The 23,675-nt window shown below is 45.5% G+C and overlaps 1 protein-coding gene across 4 annotated transcripts in view; it reads left to right on the top strand.

Annotated features, from left to right (window-relative positions):
• The window catches only part of ZDHHC14 (zinc finger DHHC-type palmitoyltransferase 14), a 261,878-nt gene that overhangs the window by 190,137 nt on the left and 48,066 nt on the right, over positions 1-23,675 (top strand). For all 4 annotated transcript variants that reach the window (XM_021693294.1, XM_021693293.1, XM_021693291.1 and 1 more), the window contains one exon: positions 3,661-3,819. In XM_021693294.1, the coding sequence (XP_021548969.1) occupies positions 3,661-3,819 (159 nt within the window). The remainder of the gene's footprint in view (positions 1-3,660; positions 3,820-23,675) is intronic.

Genomic DNA, 23,675 nt, shown 5'->3' with positions numbered 1-23,675 from the left:
CAGTAGAAGTCCAAAGGAGGAAACAGCTCGGCTTACCAAGAGAAGTTCAAGCCGGTCCTTTAAGGATGATGGGTATCTACGCAGACAGCAGGAAGGGAGGCCCAAGGGGAGAAGGTATCGTGCCTGGAAATAGGGAACAGCATCGCCTATTCAAGGGGCGCAAGGAGGCCACGATGCTGTTGGCACGGGCTCTGCAAGACTGACTGGCAAGAGCAAGTCAGGTGCGTGGAAGACCGTGTGTGCCCCATGGGAGGCCCTGGCGTGGTTGTGAGACTGGCATCAGGCAAGCTGGCTCTGAGGGACTGGCGTGGCCAGAGCGGCCAGGAGCCTCTGCTCGTCAGACAGCCCAGCAGCACCCCTTGCTGGCCCCTCTGCTCCACGTCTGTGTTTGTTCATGTGTGGGTCCTCCACGGCCCCCGGCATGGTATTTTGCTTAGAGTCAATACAGTGGACCCGCAAACAACGTGGGTTTGTACTGCATGGGCCCACTTACACGTGTGTTGGGGTTTTTTTTCCTGATAAATACAGAAGAGTATTGTAAATGAACTTTCTCTTCATGATTTTCTTAATAACATTTTCTTTTTTCTAGCTTCCTTGATTATAAGAACACAGTACATAATGTGTAAAATATACAAAATACACCTTCATCAACTTTATGTTATTGGTAAGGTTTCTGGTCAACAATAGGCTATCAGTAATTCAGTTTTGGGGGAGTCGAAAGTTATACTTGGATTTTCAACTGTGGATTTTCAACTGTGCAACTGTCGGCCCCCCAACCCCAACATTGTTTAAGGGTCAACCGTATGTCCTAAATGTCAGTCGACTTTTTTTTTTTTTCTAGTTCTGTGGACCTTCAGTCAGTTAATGATGGCACAGCTCTCCAGATATTTAGTCAAAGAGTTTTGGGGTTTAGCTTAAGTGGTTTTTTTTTTTAAGATTTTATTTATTTATTAGAGAGAGAGAGAGATCACATGTAGGCAGACAGGCAGGCAGAGGGAGAGGGAGAAGCAGGCTCCCTGCTGAGCACAGAGCCCAACATGGGGCTCCATCCCAGGACCCTAGGATCATGACCTGAGCCGAAGGCAGTCGCTCAACTGACTGAGCCACCCAGGCGCCCCGGGTTTAGCTTAAGTCTTAAGCTTCAGTTGACCATGTCTGTTGAATTCTAGCCTTCAGTTCACGTTGTATCAAAGTTTTAATCTTTCCAAAATGTGCTTTGGAACTACAGGATCACTATTTTGTCTTAAGAAGTTCAAGCAGATCCTTTTCCAAGTCACTGCTACTCAGACCAGGCTTTTTTAGTAGTTCTAGTGTGGATGAGTGTGTCATCCCCGCTTTTTAAAACACTGTCCTTGACAATTCAGTTTTTAAACTTTTCTGACTAAATTAACACAAATTTTATCGATTGGATTATTACTTTTAAACCTGTATCTGGCTTTCTAGGTTTCTGCCCACGTTTGCAAGAGCTGAACTGATACAGTAGATTTCAGGCTGACATAAGGCCAGTGAGGCACCAAGTCATGATTAATTGAGGCCTCAGGGGCACCCAGTTGGCACGGTCTCTGGAGAGCTGACCTTATCTTTGATGTATTCAAAGCAGGTTATTTTTACCCGGATGCTTAGGGAAGTACACAGCCATGTCATCTCTTTGCTTTCTCCTTATTACAGAAGCCGTTGAGATGTCTGATAGGGCAGCCACTGGGAGGCCAGGCCAGTGGGACACATGCCAAGAGAGGGTATCCTGCTTGGCAAGGCCACCCAGGCTTCTTGGGATGGCTCCACAGCTGTTTAATTATCCTAAGTAGAAGGGTTGTCCTCAGCCAAGGGGTAAAGCAGAGGGCTGCTCCTTAGTCTTCCCGTTTCCCTGCCCTCCCACCACCTTCTCTCCCTCAGGTGTTCCCGAACTCTCTGTTTTGTCCTTCCATAACCCGCTTGGAGAACTTTCATTTTCCATGAATAGAAAATGGCTGGTAACCGCTCAAAATGCTTGCCCTACCACTGGGGTTGGTATTTTCACAAATACCAACACTTAGGCCAAAGGGCTGCGGCAGGTTTTCAAGCCTCTGTCCTCCTCTTAAAGAAGATTGGGGTGAAGGGTGAGGGGCCCCTGATATCATGACGCGTGCATGGTGGATTCTGTCCGTGCAGGGGGGTGGGCAGAGGGTGCAGCTCTGCAGATACCACCATCCCCGGGGAGTTTTTACCACGCTGATGGCAGAAGGTACCCCGCCGATGAAATCAGACTCTCTGAGGGCAGGACAGAAAGATCAGTAGTTTCGGAACCTCTTCCCATAACTCCTGCTCAGGCTGTTTGTGGGGGCCTCAGTGGGTGATTGGACTCGCTGCTACCCCTTGGCAAATTTACCAAATGTTGCAACTGTTGCTGTCTGATTGTGTGGACTTTCAGTGTGTATGAATTAAAAGGGACAGCTACCTTTAATGCTACTGACTCTGTTTCAAGAACACCATGAAGTTTCCCAAGATTTCCTCCAGCCCCTAGGGTCGGCCCTGCCTGTCTATTGGCTGCAGAGTCTCTGCTGAAGCCCTTAGATATTCTTGCTATTCATCCCCTGTGGCCTCCTGCTCTTGGCTGCGCAGCTAGCTGCCCCGAATTCTTTCTGGCAGGCCTCACAGGGCTGGGAGAGGTCTAGATGAGAATAAAACTCCCATGTTTTATCTTCCTGTAGAGCAGGGGTTCTCAACCCTGCAGCACATTAGAATCACCCTGGGGGCAATTCTGATTTAATGGGTCTGGGGCTGGGCCCATGCATTAGGGGAACTTTAAAAGCTCCCTGGGTGATTCTAATGTGAACTCAGAGACAAGAACCAGATTGTAAGATAAAATGAAACTTTAAAAAATATACATATTTGTATTTTCTTCAACATTTAAAAAACCGGTTCTAGAAGATAATGAAAGATGCTGGTCAGACAATAAACAAAATATGGAAATTATTTTTAAAATATACATTTAAACATATTTTTGGGTATATATAATATACCTTTAAATATATATTTAAATGTATATTTATGCACGTATTTTTGAATATATATATATATATAATTTATATTCCCTCCATCCAATACCAGTATTTTTGAGGAAGCCAATGCACAAGGTGGGAGATAGATCTTGGTATCAGTTTCACCCTCTGTATTAATTAGGGCAACACTAGCTGCTGTAACAAATAAATCCCGGGCCTTCAGCAATTTAACACTGTGGGAATTTGGTGTCCACGTAACAGTATGGAGGGTGAAGGGGTCAGAGAGGCAGCTCTACTCCACACAGCCATCCAGGGTCCCCAGTTTGTGGTTCCAAGGTGCCCCTGCCTGGAGGGGAGACAGTGGGCGGGACTCCATGGGGAGGTACCCATTGGCTGGGCCTGGCCATGTGTGCTCGAACCCCATGGGCCAGAGCTCAGTCACGTGGCCACTCCCACCTGCATGACATAGTCCGGGCATCTCCAGTCCTGGCAAGGAGCGGGAAGGCTGTGGGACAGCAGGCCCTCTGCGTCAGGTGCCTCCCAGAAAGGCGTACGTGTCTCAAGGCCACGTGTGGCCACTGCCCTTAGAAATGCAGACTCGGGGCCTCTCTCCTAGGTGCGAGAGCCTGCAGAGGACAAGCGACTGTGTTAAGGGCGTGTGCTCTTTTTCTTTTCTCCACAGATATCGCAAACGGCACCAGTTCAGGGGGGTACCGCCCACCTCCCAGAACCAAAGAAGTCATCATCAATGGCCAGACTGTGAAACTTAAGTACTGTTTCACCTGCAAGATTTTCCGGCCCCCTCGTGCCTCTCACTGTAGCCTTTGCGATAACTGCGTAGGTGAGTAGCCGCCGAAATTGCCTCTGTTCCACCTCTCACGTGGGCCGTAGAATGTCTGTAGCTGATGGGGGGCTGATGGCTTCGGAGGGGACGGTGCTAAACAGTCAGCACGTGTATCTCTCTCATCCTCCGGAACTGAGCAATTCAATCCTAGTTAATATTTCAAGTGCCTCCTGCCACGGATCCCACTCACCAAGCCTAGTGTTACCAGATCTGTTTTTGCTTTTTCCGTCTTCCGGCACCTCTGCTCCCAGGCCTTCTCCTCCCGGAGCACACACACCGGAGGGGATTCTTTGTTGCCTGGAGCTGCCACATCAGCAGGCGCTAGAAATAAAACCATGTTACCCCGAGGTCCCCCCGTTGCCCAAATGTAGCCGGATGTGCTTTGTCCAGTTCTCCCAACTGCTCAGACAGGCACTTAGTGGGGGAGTTGGAGGCCCCCTGAAGCCCACGGAGGGGAAAAGAGGCAGAGGCTGAAAGATTTCCGGGCCTACAGTTAGGATTGTTGCTCTTCCCAAAGGCCACCAAGACCTTCCCTCTGGGTCCACTTGCTTTCTCCAGGACAGAGGTCCTCCGTAAGGCATGACTCTACTGTTAGGCCACCATTGGCCCAGCCCAGGATTTTTGCAGCTGACATGGGTCTCAGCCCCTTGGAATTACTTGGCAAGCACTTCCTGTCACTTCAGACTTGAGAGCTGCTAGTCACACCCACAGACCATCTTCTTTCCTGGTCTGAAGCTTCTTATAGATGAAGTTGGCAAAGAGATGGTAGAAGACCCAAGTCACAGCAAGGGTGGGTTACACAAAGGCTCTGCCCACTGGGAAAGACCCACATTTCTCCAGTCCCATAGCCTGCCTCTAATAGAAATGACCACGGATAATTCTGGGCATTAAGCCCGGGAATCCTCTTTTAGCTCAGACCCAACCTTGTTTCCCTTAGTAACACATCATCGATGGCCAACACTCTTTCTGAGTCTATTAGAATTTGTAGGCTCAATTCTTGAGGAAAATAAAATGTTATAATGCGCTTCTGCTGTGCAAAACTGTTTTCCTTTTATTTGTCTGAAAGTTACTTCATCCTGACTTTAAAAACCTACAATTTGGTAGAAAGTCCCTGTTTTCCCCATCAGGGCTTGTCTTGGTTTTATTAACTTAGATAAATTACTTTTAACCTTGCCCCCAAGAAGAGCATGGAATTTCGTTCAGTCTTTTACCATTTTGCAACTAGCCTGAGTCAAGAGCCGGGAATCTGGTACCAGAAGGCCTGGGTGCAAATACTAGCATCGTGACTCAGACAAGCTAATTAAACTCTCTGTGCCTCAGTTTTCTCATCTGTATAATGGGGTTGATAACAGTAACTACTTTATGGGACAGTTGAGGGATTAAATGGATCAATACCAGGAGTAGTGCCTGGAATAGTGCCTTGGAATAGTGCCTGGTGTAGAGCAAATATTATTGTTGTATCTGTAATAGTTGTTGCTATTTGTTATTACTTCTGCTCCCTTGATTTTTGATTGGCTTTCTCTGGATAATTTCTTGATCTACTGTAGCCCTCTGTGGGTGTGATGATCAAAACCACACCTTGTTCTCTATGTGGGGGCAGACCAGGATTTCTAGAAGATCACATGACAGCCTTTGTTAGATTTCTGATAGGCTTCCTGGTGACTTCAGCCCCAGTGGCCATCTTGAGGATGCCTTTAAGTCAAAGCATTGCAGTGGCTTAAATATCTTCAGGGAATAACCTGTAGGGATTCTCAAGACCCTTGCTTGGGTTGTAATTTTGATAATAATGATGGAATATTATATGATGTAACTTACACTTTTCACAAAAACTCTTCTGTTACTTTGCATGCCTTCTCCTGGAGGTCTAGTGACTTACTCTAGTAGGCATTTATAGGGAGGGAGTTGATATCTACAAACCCAAAGAGTTTACTGGGCACCTCCTTCTCTTTATTATTTATAAAAATGTTTACCCATTTCTAGATATCTGACTGTTCATTTATATCAACTGGTCTCAATCTTCTGTTTATTTTCTCTAGGCTAGACTCCTAATCATGATAAAACATCCTTCCCAGCTCATTGTGTTTTAAAATTCTCTTTGGATTATTGTAAAACACTTTCTAAAAGCTCATATAATCATCTTATTCATTCCCTCCAATACCTGGAGGTGTACATACATGTCCCTTAAAGAACCCTGATGAATTAGATGTAAAATCCCCTAACCAAAATTATATATCAACCCCAGTTAATTGTGTACCTCTCCTCGAGTATAACTGTTTACAATACTACGATGCCTTTGGAAACTACCAGCTGAGAAAATAAGAGCCACCAGTCTATAGTGTCTAGGAACCCTTCTGCAACCTTTCTGATAAATCCAAGTCACAGTGGCAATCCAGCACTCCCCAAATAAGCATGGTGGTGTCCTATAATTGGGAGATGCAGAACAGCAAAGGGAGAGACAAAGAAAGGGGAAAGTTTGGGAGTGGACTCATGAGGAGGAAAACTGGCCAAAGAGCACATTGCCAACATCTGCCTCTAAGCAGCATCTGCTGATCCTGGGGCTGGAGTGTGGCAAACCTTGATTAGGGCCCCACTGTACAAGTGACAGGTGAGATAAGTAGCATCCAGCTGATTTAAAATAAAACTACTCACAGCACTCCTGGAACAACCACACAGTGATTCAAACCTACATAGCTTTGGTTTTCCAGTTCATTATGCTACAAATGGGCCTTTGGTGCAACCCATTAGCAGACCAGCAAATTGGACCTTCTTCCGCATTCAGGGAAAATAGAGTGGAAAGCAAACGTCTCCAACTCAGAAGTGTAATTGCAGAGTTTGCCATGATTTTATTTTTAGATAGAAAGTTTTTATTGAAGGAATTATACTTTTTGTAGCCAGGGGAAACATACAATGATGTGCTGAAAGCCAGGGTTAGCACATACAGCTTGCCTTCCCTTGTAATGAATGGGTTTGGGTTGGTTCTTCCTACATACACAACTAAATGTTGCTTTACACTGGGAGAGGAGAGAGGAAAAATGCAGTTTCCCAGGTAGCCCAGAAGAGTATTTTTCTTTGTTAAGTAAGTTTGAAACAAGAGCAAACTGGTAGGGGCTCTGTATTTTTAGTTGAGGACTGAGGGAAAAGCTTTCATGGAGAGCAGACTCTGGTGCAAATATAGAATGGGTTAGCAGAGCCTAGTGGTTGGCAGTATGGCTGTAATGCACAAGACCCAGGACTGGACCCAGGTCCTGTCATTAGATGGTATTCATACCTGGGTAGGTTATCTGACTATCCCCAACTGTTACCACATCTGTAAAATGGGATAACCGTAGTACTACCTCGTAGGTTTCTTTTAAGGATTAAGTGAGATAATGTCCGACAAGGACCCCATATAGACCTGATGCACACTGAGGCCTCAGTGAATGCTTCCCATCAATGTTATCATGGGTAACCACGGAAATGCTGCCATAACGCTCCCAAATAACTGCAAAGAACAAGGTTCATCTTCACAGCGTGGTAGGAATCACCTTGTTTTCCTGTAATCTGGTTTGCTTTAGATGACCTGCAGTGCTAGAAGTGAATATATCCTCCCCACCCCTCTGGTTTTGTCTCTGTTTACCTCTGTTTCTGTCTGTCTCTCAGAACCTTTCTCTGTCTTCTCTCTTGTCCTTTTTCTCTATTGCCATCAATTGTTTCTGCACATATGGAACCGAGTATTTTGGCTTATTTGTTAATCCAGGCAATCTTTGAAGTTATACAATATTTTTAAATGACCAACATCTGGGGCCTTGGAGCCCCTTCTGCTCTCTCTGATCCTCAGGATCTCTCAGATCATTATTAAAGTGAGACTGACTGAAGGTGCTGGAAAGTAATTGCGTGCTTGGGAGGTCCTCTCAAACTCACTGTGTACATCCCAGAGCCCCAAGTCTGCTCCACATTTCAGGGAAGTCTGTCCTTTGGTGGTCTCTGGTCTCCTGTCACAATAGCCAGCAGCTTTCACTGGAATTGGGTATTCTGAATACAGTCTAAACCTGTAATTAAAAGTGACTTACTTGAAAGTAGTTTAATCACACACTGTGGACTAAGTTGAGTTTGCTCAACAATGAGATGGCGCATGCGAGCATTTGTAAGCCTGCTCTACCGTGAGTTTGTCTAGCTCTGACCAGGCAGAATGCAGCTTACCCTGAGGCCCAGAGGTGGCCTTTGGAGACAGGAGCCCCCTGGGTCCCAGACCTGCTGCTCTGCGTGGGCAAGGAGGACCCTCTGCATATGCAGTGCCATTTCCAGAAGTGCTGTGAGGACAAAGAAAAGGGCATGTGAAGCCCTCAGACTGTGTTGGCCCCTGAGGAACGCTCAGCACTGCCAGCCTCTTTCCTCACACAGGGGGTGCCCTGGTCCCATTTTGTTCTGTCCTCATCTATTAGTTCTGGTGTAGGTGGCACAAAGAACCTCCAGAGGCCCTACACAGGGACTTGGTGTTCAGTGACTCTTGTTTTTGGTAGAGCTGTACCACCATCTTTAAAAATCCTTATAAACCCCCTTTCTCATTCCCCTGCCTCTTTTTTGCTGTGCTCTTTCTCTCCTGGGAGTACTACACACTCCCCTTCTCACCCCACCCCACAGTGTCTTCCTCCCATTGATCCAGCTCCTTCCTCTATGATGTGGTTTTCTGAGCTCAACTGCTGATATTTTGTCTGTTGTGTACACTCTGTATACATTAGAGCTCACTCATTAGAGTTACTGCTTCACGGTTGTGCTCAATATTAAGAGATTTAGAATATCTGAGATTTGGAATTGCAGGTGCCTTCTGGTGTGGAGTTGCATTCTGGAATTTCTTTTTAACTATTAAGTATGGTGAGAGGGCTATTAATTTCCCATAAGAAAGTGTATCATTTGAGGGGAGTGGGGAGAGCTTGCATTTGTATCCTCCCAAGAACCAAAACAAACAGGGCTTTACTGTACCCTCCCCCCAGTTTCAAATATCTTTCCTTTTCAGTCACATGTAATAATCACCTATGTGTCAGACCCTGTGCTAGTAGCTAGATACATCAAAATAAAAGTCCTCGAAGATCATTACTAAGAACAGTTCAAGGAGAATTCAGGATAGAAATCATTATATTTATTATGTTGCATAAGGCAAAGAGAGTAATTTTACACTGGTAAAGAGTACAATTAACAATTGAGTCATCAACATATATGCACCAAATAACATTGCATCAAAATACATAAAGTAAAAATTATTAGAGAAGGCGAGGATAATTTGGTATAAACAATGCTAATGAGAAACAATTGCATACTTCTAATTTTGATGGTTCAAGTAAGTAAAATACAAGTAAGGAAATAAAGAATACTAATATATAATTAATACATATATGCTGAACTTTTTTCTACAAAGTATATACTTACCTTTTTTTTAAAACTGTGTGTGGAATATTTACAAAAATCAATCCTACTAGACCACAAAAAATTCCTAGCTTTCTAAAAACAGATATTGCACAGACCATATTTGATGGCACAACAGTAAAACTAGAAATCAATCACAAAGAGATAAATACACAAACCTGACCAATTGTGATATTTTTAAAAAACTTTTTAAACTTCAGACACAAACCTCAAAATCAGTTGTGGAATAGATTGAAAATGACAGTAAGAAACATGCAAAAGAAAACTATGCTTGTTAGCATTCTAAATTTTAAACACACAAAATAGTTGACCTAAGCAGAAAAGGAATTATTTAGAAAGCTGTCAGGTAGCTCATAGAAATGAAGGAGAAGCCTGAGAACCAGGCTCAGAAACCAGGAAGAGCCAGGGAAGGCTGAGTGACTGAGTGCAAACGGTCACAACTGCAATAGGCACAAGCACCGCAAGCAAAATGTTTGTTGCACCACCACTGAGTTCTAATTCTGCTGCTGCTATCAGCTTAAAACTGTGACTCTGTCCATCTGCAAGGACTCTGGGTTCAGATATCTAGGTGGGAGCACCTGGGCCTGTTTCACTTCCACACCCAAGAAGCTAGCAAGGTGGGAGCGGTTAACTACCCACTTTCAGCTTCTATAACGGGGGTAGGAGGGTGGGGTCCTGCCTCCCACCTATTTTGGGATTCTCCCCAAAACAGGAAGTTTACTTAGATGGTGAATGGCCAATAAAATAAAAAGTTTTTTAAAATCTAGTACAAAAAACAAAACTGAATTTAGAAACAAATAAATGAACATAGCATCCATCTCAAGAAGATAGAATAGCAAAATAAACTTAAGAAAAACAGGAAGAAAATTATTAATGACCTAGAAAACAGAAGAATAAATATGATACCACCTCTAATTCTTTGGAAAATAAACAACGTAAAGATAAACATCTGGTAAGACTGAAAGAGAAAATAACAAGAACGTAGAAATAACAGATTCAAATAAGACAAAGATAGGTGAATTTTTTAGTTATTAGAAAATAATTACATTAGTTTGCATATTATATAACTCTACGCTGATTGCTTTGAAAATCTCAGTGAAACATGATTTTATGAGAAGTGAGTCAAAGAATGAGTGGAAACTTAATAGACTACTTATAATGAAAAACTGAGTAATTTACTGAAGCATCAACCAAGAAAGATGCCAGAACCAAACAATCTTACTTCCAGTGCTCTGAATAGTGTTTCAGATCTTAGAGCAGCTTGGACAGCTTTTCAGTTCATTTCACCAAGATAGCATAAACCTAACACTAAAATCTGATAAAAACAACATGAAACAAAAGACTCTCATTAATAAATGTATATAAAAGTCAACATGATAACATAGCAAATTTAATCTAGCAGCATAATAAGATAATAAGAGAATTCGTCATTCTGACATAGAAAGGCATATCCCAGGAATGCAATTTTTAAAATGTTAATATGTCGGGGCGCCTGGGTGGCTCAGTTGGTTAAGCAACTGCCTTCGGCTCAGGTCATGATCCTGGAGTCCCGGGATCGAGTCCCACATCGGGCTCCCTGCTCAGCGGGGGGTCTCCTTCTCCCTCTGACCCACTTCCCTCTCGTGCTCTCTGTCTCTCATTCTCTCTCTCAAATAAATAAATAAAATCTTTAAAAAATAAAAAAATAAAAATAAATAAAATGTTAATAAGTCTCTTACTATATCAGTAGGTCAAAGGCCAAAAGGTATATGATCATGATAAATAATAGAAAGAGATTTAATAAAATTTGGCACCCATTTCTAACTCTAAAACTTGGTAAACCAAGATTGGAAGGTCTGGTAGGCAGAATTTGGGCCCCATGATCTCCATACCATGGTATTACTCCCATAGTTAGGTCACCTCACATGACAAAGAGGTTTTTCAGATGCCAATAAGGTCACTAATTAACTGATGTCAAGTAATGATCCAGGTGGGCCCAGTGTAATCACAAGAGCCCTTCAGAGCAAACAACAGAGATTCCAAGTGGGAGAAGGATTCATCCTGCATGGTTGGCTTGAAGATTGAGGGGGCCATGTGGGAAAGCTGAGAAAGAAATGAATCCTGTCAACTGCACTAGGCTTGGAAGGAAGAGGACCCAAGCCCAATGGCACCTGCACCCCCCACCTTTACCTTGATCTTAGCCTTAGGAGACCCTGAGCCAAGCTCCTGACCCACTAAAATTTCAAGACACTAAAATTGTGTTGCTTAAAGCTACTGCATTCTGAAGAGATATCTGCAGTCCCATGTTCATTGCAGCATTAATCACAATAGCCAAGAAATGGAAACGGATGAATGGGTAAAGATGGTGGTATAGACATACAATGGAATATTATTCCTCCACGAGAAAGAAGGAAATCCTGTCATTTGCATCAACACGGATGTATCTCAAGGACATTATGCTAAGTGAAATAAGTCAGAGAAAGACAAATTGTGTATGATACCACTTATGTGTAGAATCTAGAAAAGCCATACTCATAAAAACAGAGTAAAATGGGGGGGGGGGGCAAGGGAGATGTTGTTTAAATGTACAAATTGCTAGGCAGTTATAAAAAAACTAATAAAAAACGAATTTCCTTTAACATGATTGTAAAGATGAGAAAAGCTAACATCTTCTTTATTGCAAAACACTGGAGGTATTTAATTAACGTTAGAAACAGATTAGGATGTTCACTATCATTGCTAGCATTTGACATTTTCCAGCTTTTTCTAACTAATGCAGTAAGATGAGATCAAATAAATATGAACTATCAAAAAGGAGCAGGCAAAATTATCTGTTCCTTGTAGACAACAAGAAAACCAATAATAACATTAGAACTAGTATCAACAAACATTAGAACTAGTTTTTTAAATTCAGTAGGGTTATTAGTTACCAAATCAATACATTAAAGTACGTGGTCATATATCACTTAGGAATCACAATAGAAATTAAGATACATTCTCTCCACAAACTGCCTTATAAATTTAACCAATTGGAGGCAGGGGACAAGATCAAATAATTGCACAGTTCAATCAAAAGAATAAGCCAGCCATAATAACCAATAACATTGTGGGAAAAGAGCAATGCAAGGAGACCTGTACTATTAGATATCATGAGGTCCGAAGCGTGTTCCTGACCCACAGACCAGGTGCAGAAAGTGACTTGGGCCCCCCCCTACACGTGTACATATGTGTGTGAGTGATTTCTTCATTGTCATTTCTAAATTTTCCAAATCTCTAAAGTGATCATCAGAATGCACAGTCCTTGTTCAGAAGGGTCTTACCATCTGGTGAGGAAGGCGGAGATCACCAACACAGTGGAGTATGGCAAGTGCCACGGGGAGGGGTCTTTGGGAGCCCAGACTTCACAGTGCGGGGGTCCCTATGCTGAGTCAGACAGCATAAGTAGGGGTTACTGCATTGCAGGAGGGCAGGAGACCCAGTGGGTCGACACAGCAGGCAGACCAGACAGGAGGACGGAGGCTCAGAGACTTGCGGGGATGCTTGAAAGCAGTCCAGAAGGCCAATCTCATGAGATTTGGGGGAGCTATTTACTCTACGTCTCCTGTGGGGGCTGCCTCTGGGCTTTCTGCAGTGACACACGGGCTGGGTTCTTCTGCTCCTTAGGACATCTAGCCCCTTCCTGTTTGCCTGTCAGTTTTTTCTCGGTGTCCAGAGTTTTATCCTTTTTGATTGAAGCCACAGGTCCTGTAACTAAATTTCAAACTCTATCAAACAATCTCCTTAATGCTTTTGGATCCAAGCCACCAGTCCTGCTTTCACCTTCTCCCCTTCATGAACAGCTCTGGAAAGTTCCTGCATGCCTCTGAAAATTGTGCACCTACCTCTGATTCAAAGTGAATGCACACAGTCATGAGATCTTTTAGCTGAAAACGAACTTGGAGGTTTTTGTTTTCACGGCTCATCTATTGTAGTGGCCCGAGGGCTTAAGGGGGCTTGCGAAATGAAGAGCACGTCAGGGACTGTTCCCATCATTGTGATGTAACTCACACGTTGAAGGACTGGGGAGAGAGCCGGAATTCAGTTCATAACTGTGCAGAAAACTGCCATGTGTTCATAAAAGGTTTTAGTCATATCAGAAGTTCAGAGCCAAATTTACCCACCTCTGAGCAATGTACATTAGACCGGCGGCGGGGGGCGTGTATTTTTGGTGCTAACTTATTCCTGGTTTGCTTATAAACAGCTCAAGTCCTTTTTCAGAAAGAGAGGGGGTTTTAATTAAGTCACTCATTAACAATGATTCAGTGCTATTAGCTCACATGACAGATGACAGAATTCCAAGTAACCTTCTTGACTCACTTGACAGTAAGAAGACATTCTTTCCTGGAAGTCTTGTTACCTCCTCTTGCGTCAAATGAAAACCATTTCTGGTTGCCTCCACACTGTCTGCTCTGTCTGTTCCTGCCAGCTCTCATATCCCATACATCATACCCGCTCCCCTTCTCCGGGGTCCCCGGCTGGCCTCAGCTCTTCTCTTGATTCTGCACCATCCTCCGTGGAGCCTTCACAGCATAGCTTGGAGCCACCCTCTTGTTCCAGGCGAGTAGCCAGGCTCTTCCCTGGCAATCTCTTCCTCAACATGCTCTCCCCACGATGAGGTCCTCCGCGTTCTGCTTCCAGGAGTTTCTTCCAAAAAAACATTAACATTGAGGGTCTAGAGGTGCTTTTGAGGCAATAACCAAAATAAAATGAAACTCCTCAAAGTCTTTCATCTTGCAGAAGAATCTACTTCATAACATATTTGTTATAGGTATAAGTACATGTAAGTACATATAAACGCTTTAAGATGGACTACGTGGGCCCAGGAGTCTGCATTTTAGAACAGTTCCCAGGGGGTTCTTAGTCGCAGTCAAGGCTGAGAGCCAGGGGAATAGACAGGGTTCCAGCCTGGAGGTCAGGCCATGTGGAAGCCTCAGGAACTGCTCATCTCTCACAGAGAGCAGGCCAGCCGTGAGGCTTCCTACAGGGGGCAGCCACTTTCGGAAGAGGAACTGCTAAGGTGATTTGCCACCTTGAAATGTTAATATTAATAAGTAGCTGCCATCTTTGGAGCCTGCTAGAAGCCATGCACTGGAAGTGTTGAAAACTCATCAAAAAGGCTGTATTTCTCCTCCAGCTCCCCTTAGGGCCATCTTTTCTCTGGGTGTCTGAGGAGAGTGTTGACACAGTTTGCCAACAGGGGTAGAAGTAACGTAAGCATTTACAGCGAACCCAAAAGTATGTATTCATAATAATCCACTGTTGACTTGAGTGGCCTAGAATTGGAACTGGCCTCCAGCAACAGATTGTTTGTTACGTGGAAGGAGAGCACAAAGAAGTACAAGACAGGCCTCCTGCCCTTGAGAAGTTTTCTGCCTACGTATGAAAAGTTCACTAACACCATAAAGAGTATTTGACAAGTTCGCAACACTCAGGATATCTAGTCTGACCTTAGGATGGTCATTTCAGATGAATTCTCCCAAAGGGATGAGATGGGAGGAAAGTCTGGAAAAATCAGATGGCAGCCTCCCTGAGGCCCCAGATGCTGTCCAAGAAGGAGGGACCAGACTCAGCCATTAGCACGTAATGCTGGAACAGGAAACGGAGACGATCAAAATCTGGGCTTAGGAGGACTAATCTCATATAGTGTAAAGTGAGTCGATGAGATGTATTAGTTAGCTACTGTCCAGGGACGCTATATGACAAACACCCTCCAAAATCTCCATGGCTTTTAACAAATAGCACTTCTCTTTCTCGTGTGCCTGTGGGGCAGCTCTGGGAACTGGCGGGGCTTGGCTCTGGGCATTGATGAGGGTGAGTCTTCTCCTCCGATCTGATTCTGAGGACCCGGGCTGACGGGACTGCAGCTAGCAGGGGCATGTTCTCCTGACGGTGGGGTCACTGGCCGCATGATGGGGCACCAAAGCCAGCAGTGGCTCTTAAGGCCTCTGCTTACAGCACATGCGCTAAGCCTCCGTTGGCCAAACAAGGCAGATGACCCTATGACCATGACCATGATCTGTCAGTGGGCCAGGGAAGGATACTCCACTCAAGAGGGAGGAAAGTGAGTATTTGCTGAAATTATCCAATCTGTCACCTGCAGGGAGACTCGAAGACTGAAGACCAGTCAGTTTCTAAGGCTGTGTGTCTATTCATCTTTTTACAATATAGTGTCTTATAGTCCAACAGTCTGTTGTTTTCTTTAGCTGCCCAAAATTGAAATTGTCCTCCAGCAATGGATTTGGGAGTTAGGGAGGCAAAGGATAAAATGTACATCACCAGCCATGAAGTTTCTTCTTCCAACATATCTGAGGCCCATCATCAGCTGATCCAGCTGCTTGCTGTTGGGTGTTAAACAATTAATGTTTCACAAAATTCCACCCACTGTCAGTAGCAGTCGGACAGGACTGAGCTGTTAAAGGCTGAACACTTGGATAGTGACCAATAACCTGTGCGCTCTTGTTTTGAAAGCTTAGTACAGGTTTGTACATTAAAAAGAAAAAGCTATGAAAATAATTTGGTTTGTTAGAATACGTTAAGTTTTATTTTCTTTTCAAAACGTTGAAAAGTGTTTTAAATAAAAGACTAATTGACATGGAACGATTAAGTTGGGAAAAGGGGAAGAAGAATCACTTATTTAAAAATTAGTAATGTGGGGCGCCTAGGTGCTCAGTTGGTTAAGCAGACGACTCTTGATTTCAGCTCAGGTCATGATCTCAAGGTCGTGGGATGGAGCCCGCATCTGGCTCCCTGCTCAGTGGGGAGTCTGCTTGTCTCCCTTTCCCTCTGCCCTACCCCCTGATTGCATGCATGCTCTCACTCTCTAAAAATAAATAAATAAATCTTTAAAAAAATAAAATAAATAAAAATTAGTAATGTAAAAAAAATTACTAATGTGTCTATAAACATGAGATGTTATATTTTTTATTAAGGAAGGGAGATGAATACACAGAAACAATGTATACTAAAATAGTTCTTGGGTTTTTATGATAACATCATGTGTTTATGTAGGGCTTTTTACTTTAGGAGGTGGTTCCATATGTTCTCTCATCTGTTGCTCACAGCCAGGCTGTGCATTAGTCGGGGTGGAGAGCATCACCCCCACTGGATAGAGAACTCTGGTTCAGAGAGGGCAGGAACTTGCAAACGGTCACACAGCAAGACTCGAGTAGCCTGAACGTTAGAAGGCATTCTCCCAAGCCCTATGGGAAAGCTTTAACGCACAGATGCAGCGCAGGGAGAAACTCAGCTGAGCCGGAAGGTGAGCGGTAGGCGGACGGTAAGATTTTAACGTGGGAGGAAAGACAGTAACCTCTACCCCAGCCTGGTGGAAACACGCCACTCATCCAACACTGAGTGCGGCTCTGTGCCTAGGCTCCGGGCAGGGCTGCAGCGTGCAGGGAGAGTAGGAAGATGAGTCACCCTTGCTCACCAGCCTCTAAGAGCTTCTGAAGGCTCCAGGATGAGTAGAGAGGGTGTCTGCCATGACCTCGCTGGACCCACGCGCAGTCTTAAGTAAACTCAGCATGCTAGTTATTGTCCCGGGATTATTGAAAGGTTAACAAGATGAGGGACATGTGTAAGAACTTTAAATTGTTAAAAATCTCTCGTGTGTGCATATGACGGTTATAGTACCCTCCCGAAACTGTACTGTGTGGTTATATTACCCCCTGAATTGACATACCACAGACTTCTTGTACTTGGATGGGGCCTTCCCAGAGCTCAGGTCCGCTAAGATCCAAGGGGAGAGTTTAATGAGGCGAGCTGCTTACTTGAATCAGAAGGTACCAGCAACTTGAGTGGAAGCTGTGAGCCCCACATGGGAGAGAGTTCAGTGATCCACCCCGACAGCCTGGATACAGCAAGGCCCCGACGGGCTCAGGGTCGGAGCTCAGTTGCTGTGAGAACGGACAGACCAGGGTTGCGGTCCCCTGCTGCAGAAATGCAGCTTATTCCACGGGCCTGGCTCCCTCCAAGGACAGGGCCTGACCAGGGACCAAGCACCTTGCTTCTAGAGTTTGCTTCATTCCTGATCTGGGCATCGTGGATGGAATTCAGGGATCTGTGAGCTTGGATGGGAAAAACAATCACATCTTTATTCTCATGAACCTCTCAAGGAAATGTAATATTTCCTTCAATCATGAATCCGGGCCACAAACCACACGAGTAGTGCTAGTCACCACAAGAGACCACAGACGTTTTCTGATGCCCTCACGGTGGCAGATACTCAGACTAACATTTCCATTTGTCGCTGCTTCACAATCACGGCGGCCGATAAACTATAGCTTCTGTTATCTGGCATGTTAATAAATAAACATGCATTTTATTATGTCACAACTCTAAATTCTTTTGAAAATAATACTTAGTATTGGTTTCTTTTGTCCTCTCATGTATTTTATGAATTTAAAAGCACATGGAGAAGGGGGGTGTCTGTAAGCTCCATGAGGCAACTGACAGGGTTCACAGCACACACAAGAAGTTAAGAACCCTTGGTTATATCTTGTTTAGACTCTTCACTTGTTAGAAAATAGACTTCTGAGGATGACAGGTAACATATTCTCCCCACTCCACCACCCACCAGATGGATCGTGTTGATTTTTTTTTTCAAGTAATAACAGTAACATTTTTTTCAAGAATGCCATTTGTTTTTTGGTTTGGGTTTTTTTTTTTTTAAAGGTTTTATTTATTTATATGAGATGGCGCACGCACAGCAGGGAGGAGGGGCAGAGGGAAAATCAGGCTCTCCACTGAGCAGGGAGCCCAATGTGGGGCTGGATCCCAGGACCCTGAGATCATGACCTGAGCCGAAGGCAGATGCTTAACTGACTGAGCCACCTGGGCGTCCAAGAATGCCATTTTTAAAAGCTTTTTTTTTTTTAAGAAAACAAATGACACTGGGCTTGTTCTTCTTCCTTCCTCTTTTTCTTCCTCTTTCTCTCTCAAAACAAATGCAGGTGTGCAGCACAGAGACAGCTTCCTGTGAGGTGGGCGGGCCAGTTCAGAGGCAGGATCTGCTGTGTGAGCCTCGTCTTCACCGCCTCTCTGTGCTCTTGGGTAGATAGAATCCATCTTGAAAGTTACTTAAAAGTTGTTGGGAATCCCTTCCTTCCCATTGTTCTTGTCTTGATCCCTTTATACTGCTGAGAAATACTGGGAAGAAAACAACCCTTGGTGTTGTTAAAGAAATTAAAACCTCCCCACAAAGGATAATCTGGCATTGTCTTAAATTTGAAGCAAAGATCATTTCCCAGCCCCACGTGCGTTGTATAATGGTCTGTATCACATACCTTTCCACTGAAAGTGGGCAAAAATAAGGTGGTATTACAGAGCATATTCTTGACTCTTAGGAGTTAAATCACAACAATATCGTAATAGAGTGGTATGCCGTTTATCACATGATAAAAGTAACCAGTTTTCTACAAGTGGTTTGTGCCTGAAAAACCATTGCTTATTGGTAACTGATTTATAGGTTTTTCAGTCCAATTAGCTGAACAAAAAAACTGCATTTTTTCCATCTTTGATCACACTGAATTTTTGCTATAGGATAGAAAGTCGCCAGTGTGTGTGCCTGGGATTATTAAAATCCTGCGCTCAGGGAAGCAGTGGGCTTGTAGGCTCATGATCCTTTAGGACTGTACGCATGACTGTGTAAACACTTCTTTCAGCTGTTGAAGGAATATCTCCTGACTGTCGATCGTCAGGCCCTGTGTGAGGCAGGCACTGGGGAGACCGTGGTGAATGTGGTTAACAGGCTCCTTCCTGCCTGCAAGGAGCTTACAGGTGTCCCCTGAGGAACGTACACACACACCCATGGAACAGGGAGGCAGATGAACAATGGGCAAGTACAGGGTCATGTGGGAACACGCAGGAGTGATTCCTAACCCAGAGGAAGGAGCATCCAGTCTGAGAAGCACAGGATGAGCACGGGTTGTCAGGCAAAAGGAGGGACCCGAGGAAGAGGCTGACGTGGAGAGTCCAGGCAGAGAGGGTTTAAATGAGAGGCAGGAGGTAAGCACGCACCTTCCAAACCTGGGGAGGAGTCTCCATCTTACCCCAAGAGCAGGAGCCAACACAGTGACCTCATCAACTCTGTGTTTCAGAAAGTGCCTCTGTCCATTACCAACAGTGAATGGATGGTGGCAAGACAGCCAAGGGGACGGGGGGGGGGGGGACTGCTGCCCCGGGCTGGGGGCAGGTCCCTTGGCCCAGGCTAGGGAAGCGCCCATGGAGATGGAAAGACAACATGGATGGACTCCGGAAATATTTCAGGGCAAGAGCCAGCAGGGCTCCGTGCTGCATTGAACTCATGGCGTTGGGGCAAAGGGGAATGAGTGTTTGAGCCTTTATCTCTTGAAAGTATGATTATTTCCCCATGTTAAACATTAATGCTTTTAAAGAAAAATGGAGTTCACATATTTTAATTGAATCATGGCATGCTGACCTGAGTCTGTACAGTACATAACTCAGTTTGACTGCCTGGAAGCCTCTGGCTCTTGGTTCGAAACTCGATCCATAGCCGTTTAAACACGAGGACCCAGAAACAATGGGACCAGCTGCAGAGAGCCAGGGCTGTGATGTCCAGCTGGGAGTGGTTGGTTGGTGTCTGTGAAGTCAGACACAGGGAGGGAAGAAAGGAAAGAGGGTGGGGAAGTGCTAGAAAATCATAGGAAGAGAAATAAAGAAGAGGGAGCAAAAAAGGCAAACATGGGGGAAGGGAGGGTGGTGAATGGGGGGGCCTCAGCGGCGCTGGGGTCAGAAGCCTGCCGGGGGCTGAGAGCAGGCAGTACTAAGACAGGACATGCCGCCCCAGGAGCTGCCAAGGATGCCAGCCAGAGGGCAGACCCCACAGTAACTCTGCTCCCTTCACCCAGCGGGTGGCCCCCCTGCCAGCACGCTCACGCCCCTCCTTAGTCCAGCTCCTTACAGTTTACACAGTGACACCAAGAAGAGTGCTGAGCTTCGTGGTGAGCAGGGTGAGTTGTTGTCCTGAGTTGGCACTAACGAGGAGTCCATTTCCAGTCCCGCCACAAACAGGGTCTGTCCTCAGTGCTGGAGCCACAGGATAGAGAATGACGAAGAAGCCAGTCCTTCAAGAGAGCCCACAGGTGACAAGGGACTGTCCGTGGGCAAAAGTGGGACTGTGGGCAAGCATGTAAGCGAGGACAGGAGGAGTGGGAGCCTTGCCTTGGGGTGTCAGGGGCAAGCAAGGGGCCCCCAGAGGTGGATCCTGGCTGGACCAGTGTCCAACCTGTCCTTGACTTCCTGGCTAAAATTCATCAGCAGTTTCTTCGAGAGAAAAGTGGGAAACAACATCCTACCATACCTTTTTAGAAATTTTGCCCATGACTTTGTAGGGTGAGTCCTCGTCATTCTCATCCCTGTGGGGCAGGGGGCTTCAGATTCCCAAAGGGGTCCTTTGGTGGCATCATTGCTGCCCAAGGAGAGGCCCCAGCCCCCTTACAACCCATTGTCCGTAGACAGCTGAACTGGGTCGATCTGAGACCATCTGGACCCAAGAGTGGGAATAATCAAGGAACCTGCCCGGCCCACCAAGTCTGAGTGAGGTCACACATCTCGTTCTCGTGAGTCACCGCAGGTGAGGCTGGGATGGCAGGAGGGCTCACACCCAAAATGAGACAAGGCGGGTGAGGTGAGCAGCCTTGGTCTCAGAGCCTGCACTTCACAGGAGTGAGGTCCGGGTTCTGCCAGTGTAGGGGGTGGGGTGGGGACAGAGCCATCCCTTTGTGACATTGTTAGCCAAGCTCCCACACTGAATGAGCAAAGCCAGGATGCCACTGTGTTCGTTTTCAGCAAATGACTGTGACTTCCTGTCCCAGGGGCCAGAGTTCTCCCACCATGCAAAACCACCCCTTTCTCTGCCTGTGGCCAAGCTACTTGGGCAGCCAATTCATAATCAGAATTCCAATTTATAACCGTGGAATGAAAAAAAACCACAATAGGAAACAGAACCCTGCAAGGGCCTCACCCTGTGCGACTTTCTGGATGATTGGGTCAGATACTCTCACATGAGAGTGGGAGTAGTTTATATCTGCACTTGAGAAAAAATGCTTTGTTAGAGGACTCTGATAATTGACAATAACGCATTTAAAATCATTTTTAAATGTGTCTTTTTATTCTGCACATTTATTTAAAAATGGTTTTCAAAAAAGAGAGACCGTGTGTCTGATGAGATCTTTTGGAAGGCACATCCCCCAGCAACAGGAATGTTTCAACGACAGAATTTCTGGGGCCCTGGGGCCCTTTCTCCGCCTCTCCCGGGTGGGCGCCATGGGACTCCAGCCCAGTGTCTGTGTGCCGCTCGAAGACCTCCTTCTGAGGCGAAGGTAGACTGGACCTAAGCCAGAGGAGAGTGGTCTCTGGCCATGGGTTTTATTTTTATCTGGCCAAGAAGTGCTCGCCTCGTTTCTACCTATAATTGTCAAACTGCAACTCCGCTTAAAAATACTTTTTTTCGACACCCAGGAAAGCCACAAACAATTACCTCATGAAAGTCTGTTTCTGTTGGTCTCACTGTCCTCCCCCCACCACCACCACCACGTGTATCTTTTTGACTTGCTGTCTCCCTTGATGTGTGTGTGGTTCCTGGCTTTGTCCCTGGGGAGTGTGTGCTCGGCTCTGAGTCGGCTCCCTTTGTCTTCCTGAAGGCTGTCTTTCCCTCAAGTTGATGGCTCTAGCTCAGACCTCAGCTCAGAGACATCCCACATCAGCTTTTCCTGTGACCCCCACCTTGCTGAGAGCCAAACTGTTTGTGGGTCACACTTCGAGTAGCAAACACCTAAGAGTCACTTTGACTCCTTCCTCCTCCGCCATGCTTCTCTGTCTTACTGGGCGGGTCCCAGCTCCACCCCTGTCACCGGTTTTGTTCTGCCAGGGCCAGCGGCAAGCTGCCATCACCTCTCACCTTGACTGGGGGGTCTCCTGGTGGCCTCCGCCATCCATCTCTTCTCCCCGTCCGATCCACCCTCTGTGACTCCAAACAGAATGTGATCACCTGACCCTTCTTAAAAGTGCCTTCCTGCAGGTGGTTACTAGGAAGGAGGCCAACATCCTTAACCTGGTCGGCAAGATGTGCGCCCTGCCCACCTCTCCAGCGTGGCCCCCTGTCCTCCAGCCACAGTCCCCTCTGTGAACCCCAACCCACCTTTCAGGGAGGGACCTGGGAAGCCTCCCACGGCTTTCTGAACTCTGCCTTCACGCGCCCTGGCCGTCCTGATATGATACACTGAAGGCTTATTTGGAGTTTGGAGTGTGCACTCCAAGAAGGCAGGCGGTGTCTATTTTTCTCATTCCGTATTCCCAGCAACTGGCCCCTTGCCTGGCATGCAGCTGCTCAGTTAATATTTGTTGATGGAGGGAGCAAAGGAAAGGAGGCAAGGAAAGAAAAACAAAAAAAAGCAATTAAACATTCCTCTGGCTGTATCTACCTTCATCTCTCCATTTTACCTTTCTCTCTTAAAAAAAGTATATTGCTTTTTTGGTTCTATGACTAGGTTAGTGCTCTCAACTGGAACAAAAAAGTTTCCTTCCTACAATCTACACTAAATAAAACTTACCGCCCCACCCTCAAACTCTCAGAGTTCTAGAAGTAGAAATGAACATCTTCAGACTCCGAGAGAAAGGATGAAAAATTAGAAAACAGAAGTTTGATCAGAAACAGATAACCCTGATACAGCTCTGGGAGGATGGAAATGGCATGATTGAAAATGTATTTCGGCCTCTTGCAGATATGATATCTACATATATTTATTCACTGGGCAAGTATTTGAGGGCCTGGCATGTGCCAGCTACAAATCTGAAGAAAGCAGTAGTTGCTTTCAAACTTTTTTCGTCCCCACAATTCACAGTAAGAAATGCATATACACGGCACTCAATGTATACAAATGCTCAGATAATGTTTCATGAAACAGTAACTTGATTACATGAGATGCCTTGATATTTTCTAGGCTATTTTTCTTCCTTTTTTAAAATTTGAATGCTGGTCACGGCCAACTAAATTAATTTCGTGACCCACTACTTGATCACAGCCCTTGGTTTGGAAAACCCTGAATAAAACATAGGCTCTCCCGGTAAGTAAAGCTGCTCCCTCTCTCTGTGAGTGCGCGGCGGCCGTGGGCAGTTATGCAGGGTGAGCAGAGAGCCAGCCTCCAGCCGGCTTGGGGTTTTAGGGCATGGTTCTTCAGGACCTGAGTACAACACATTTAGCAGACCCATTAGTAGGTAGGCACCTGCCTGCCTGCCTTCTTAGAACAACTCAACTTGAAAATTTGTTGTTTGAAATGAGTTACTTCATTTTCAGCCAAGTAAATCATAGATCAGCCATTCTTAACCCCGGGGTCTAAGAACAGGCTTGGGGAAGTTGTATGAAAACTGCTGTGTATGAGTGCATGGGGTGGGGGCGGCGGGGGGGGGGGGGGGGG

This window comes from Neomonachus schauinslandi, chromosome 8 (assembly GCF_002201575.2).
Source record: "Neomonachus schauinslandi chromosome 8, ASM220157v2, whole genome shotgun sequence".
In the NCBI taxonomy this organism is placed as follows: Eukaryota; Metazoa; Chordata; class Mammalia; order Carnivora; family Phocidae; genus Neomonachus; species Neomonachus schauinslandi.
The sequence above is the reverse complement of the archived record's forward strand: the minus strand, read 5'-3'. Positions and strand labels throughout refer to the sequence as shown.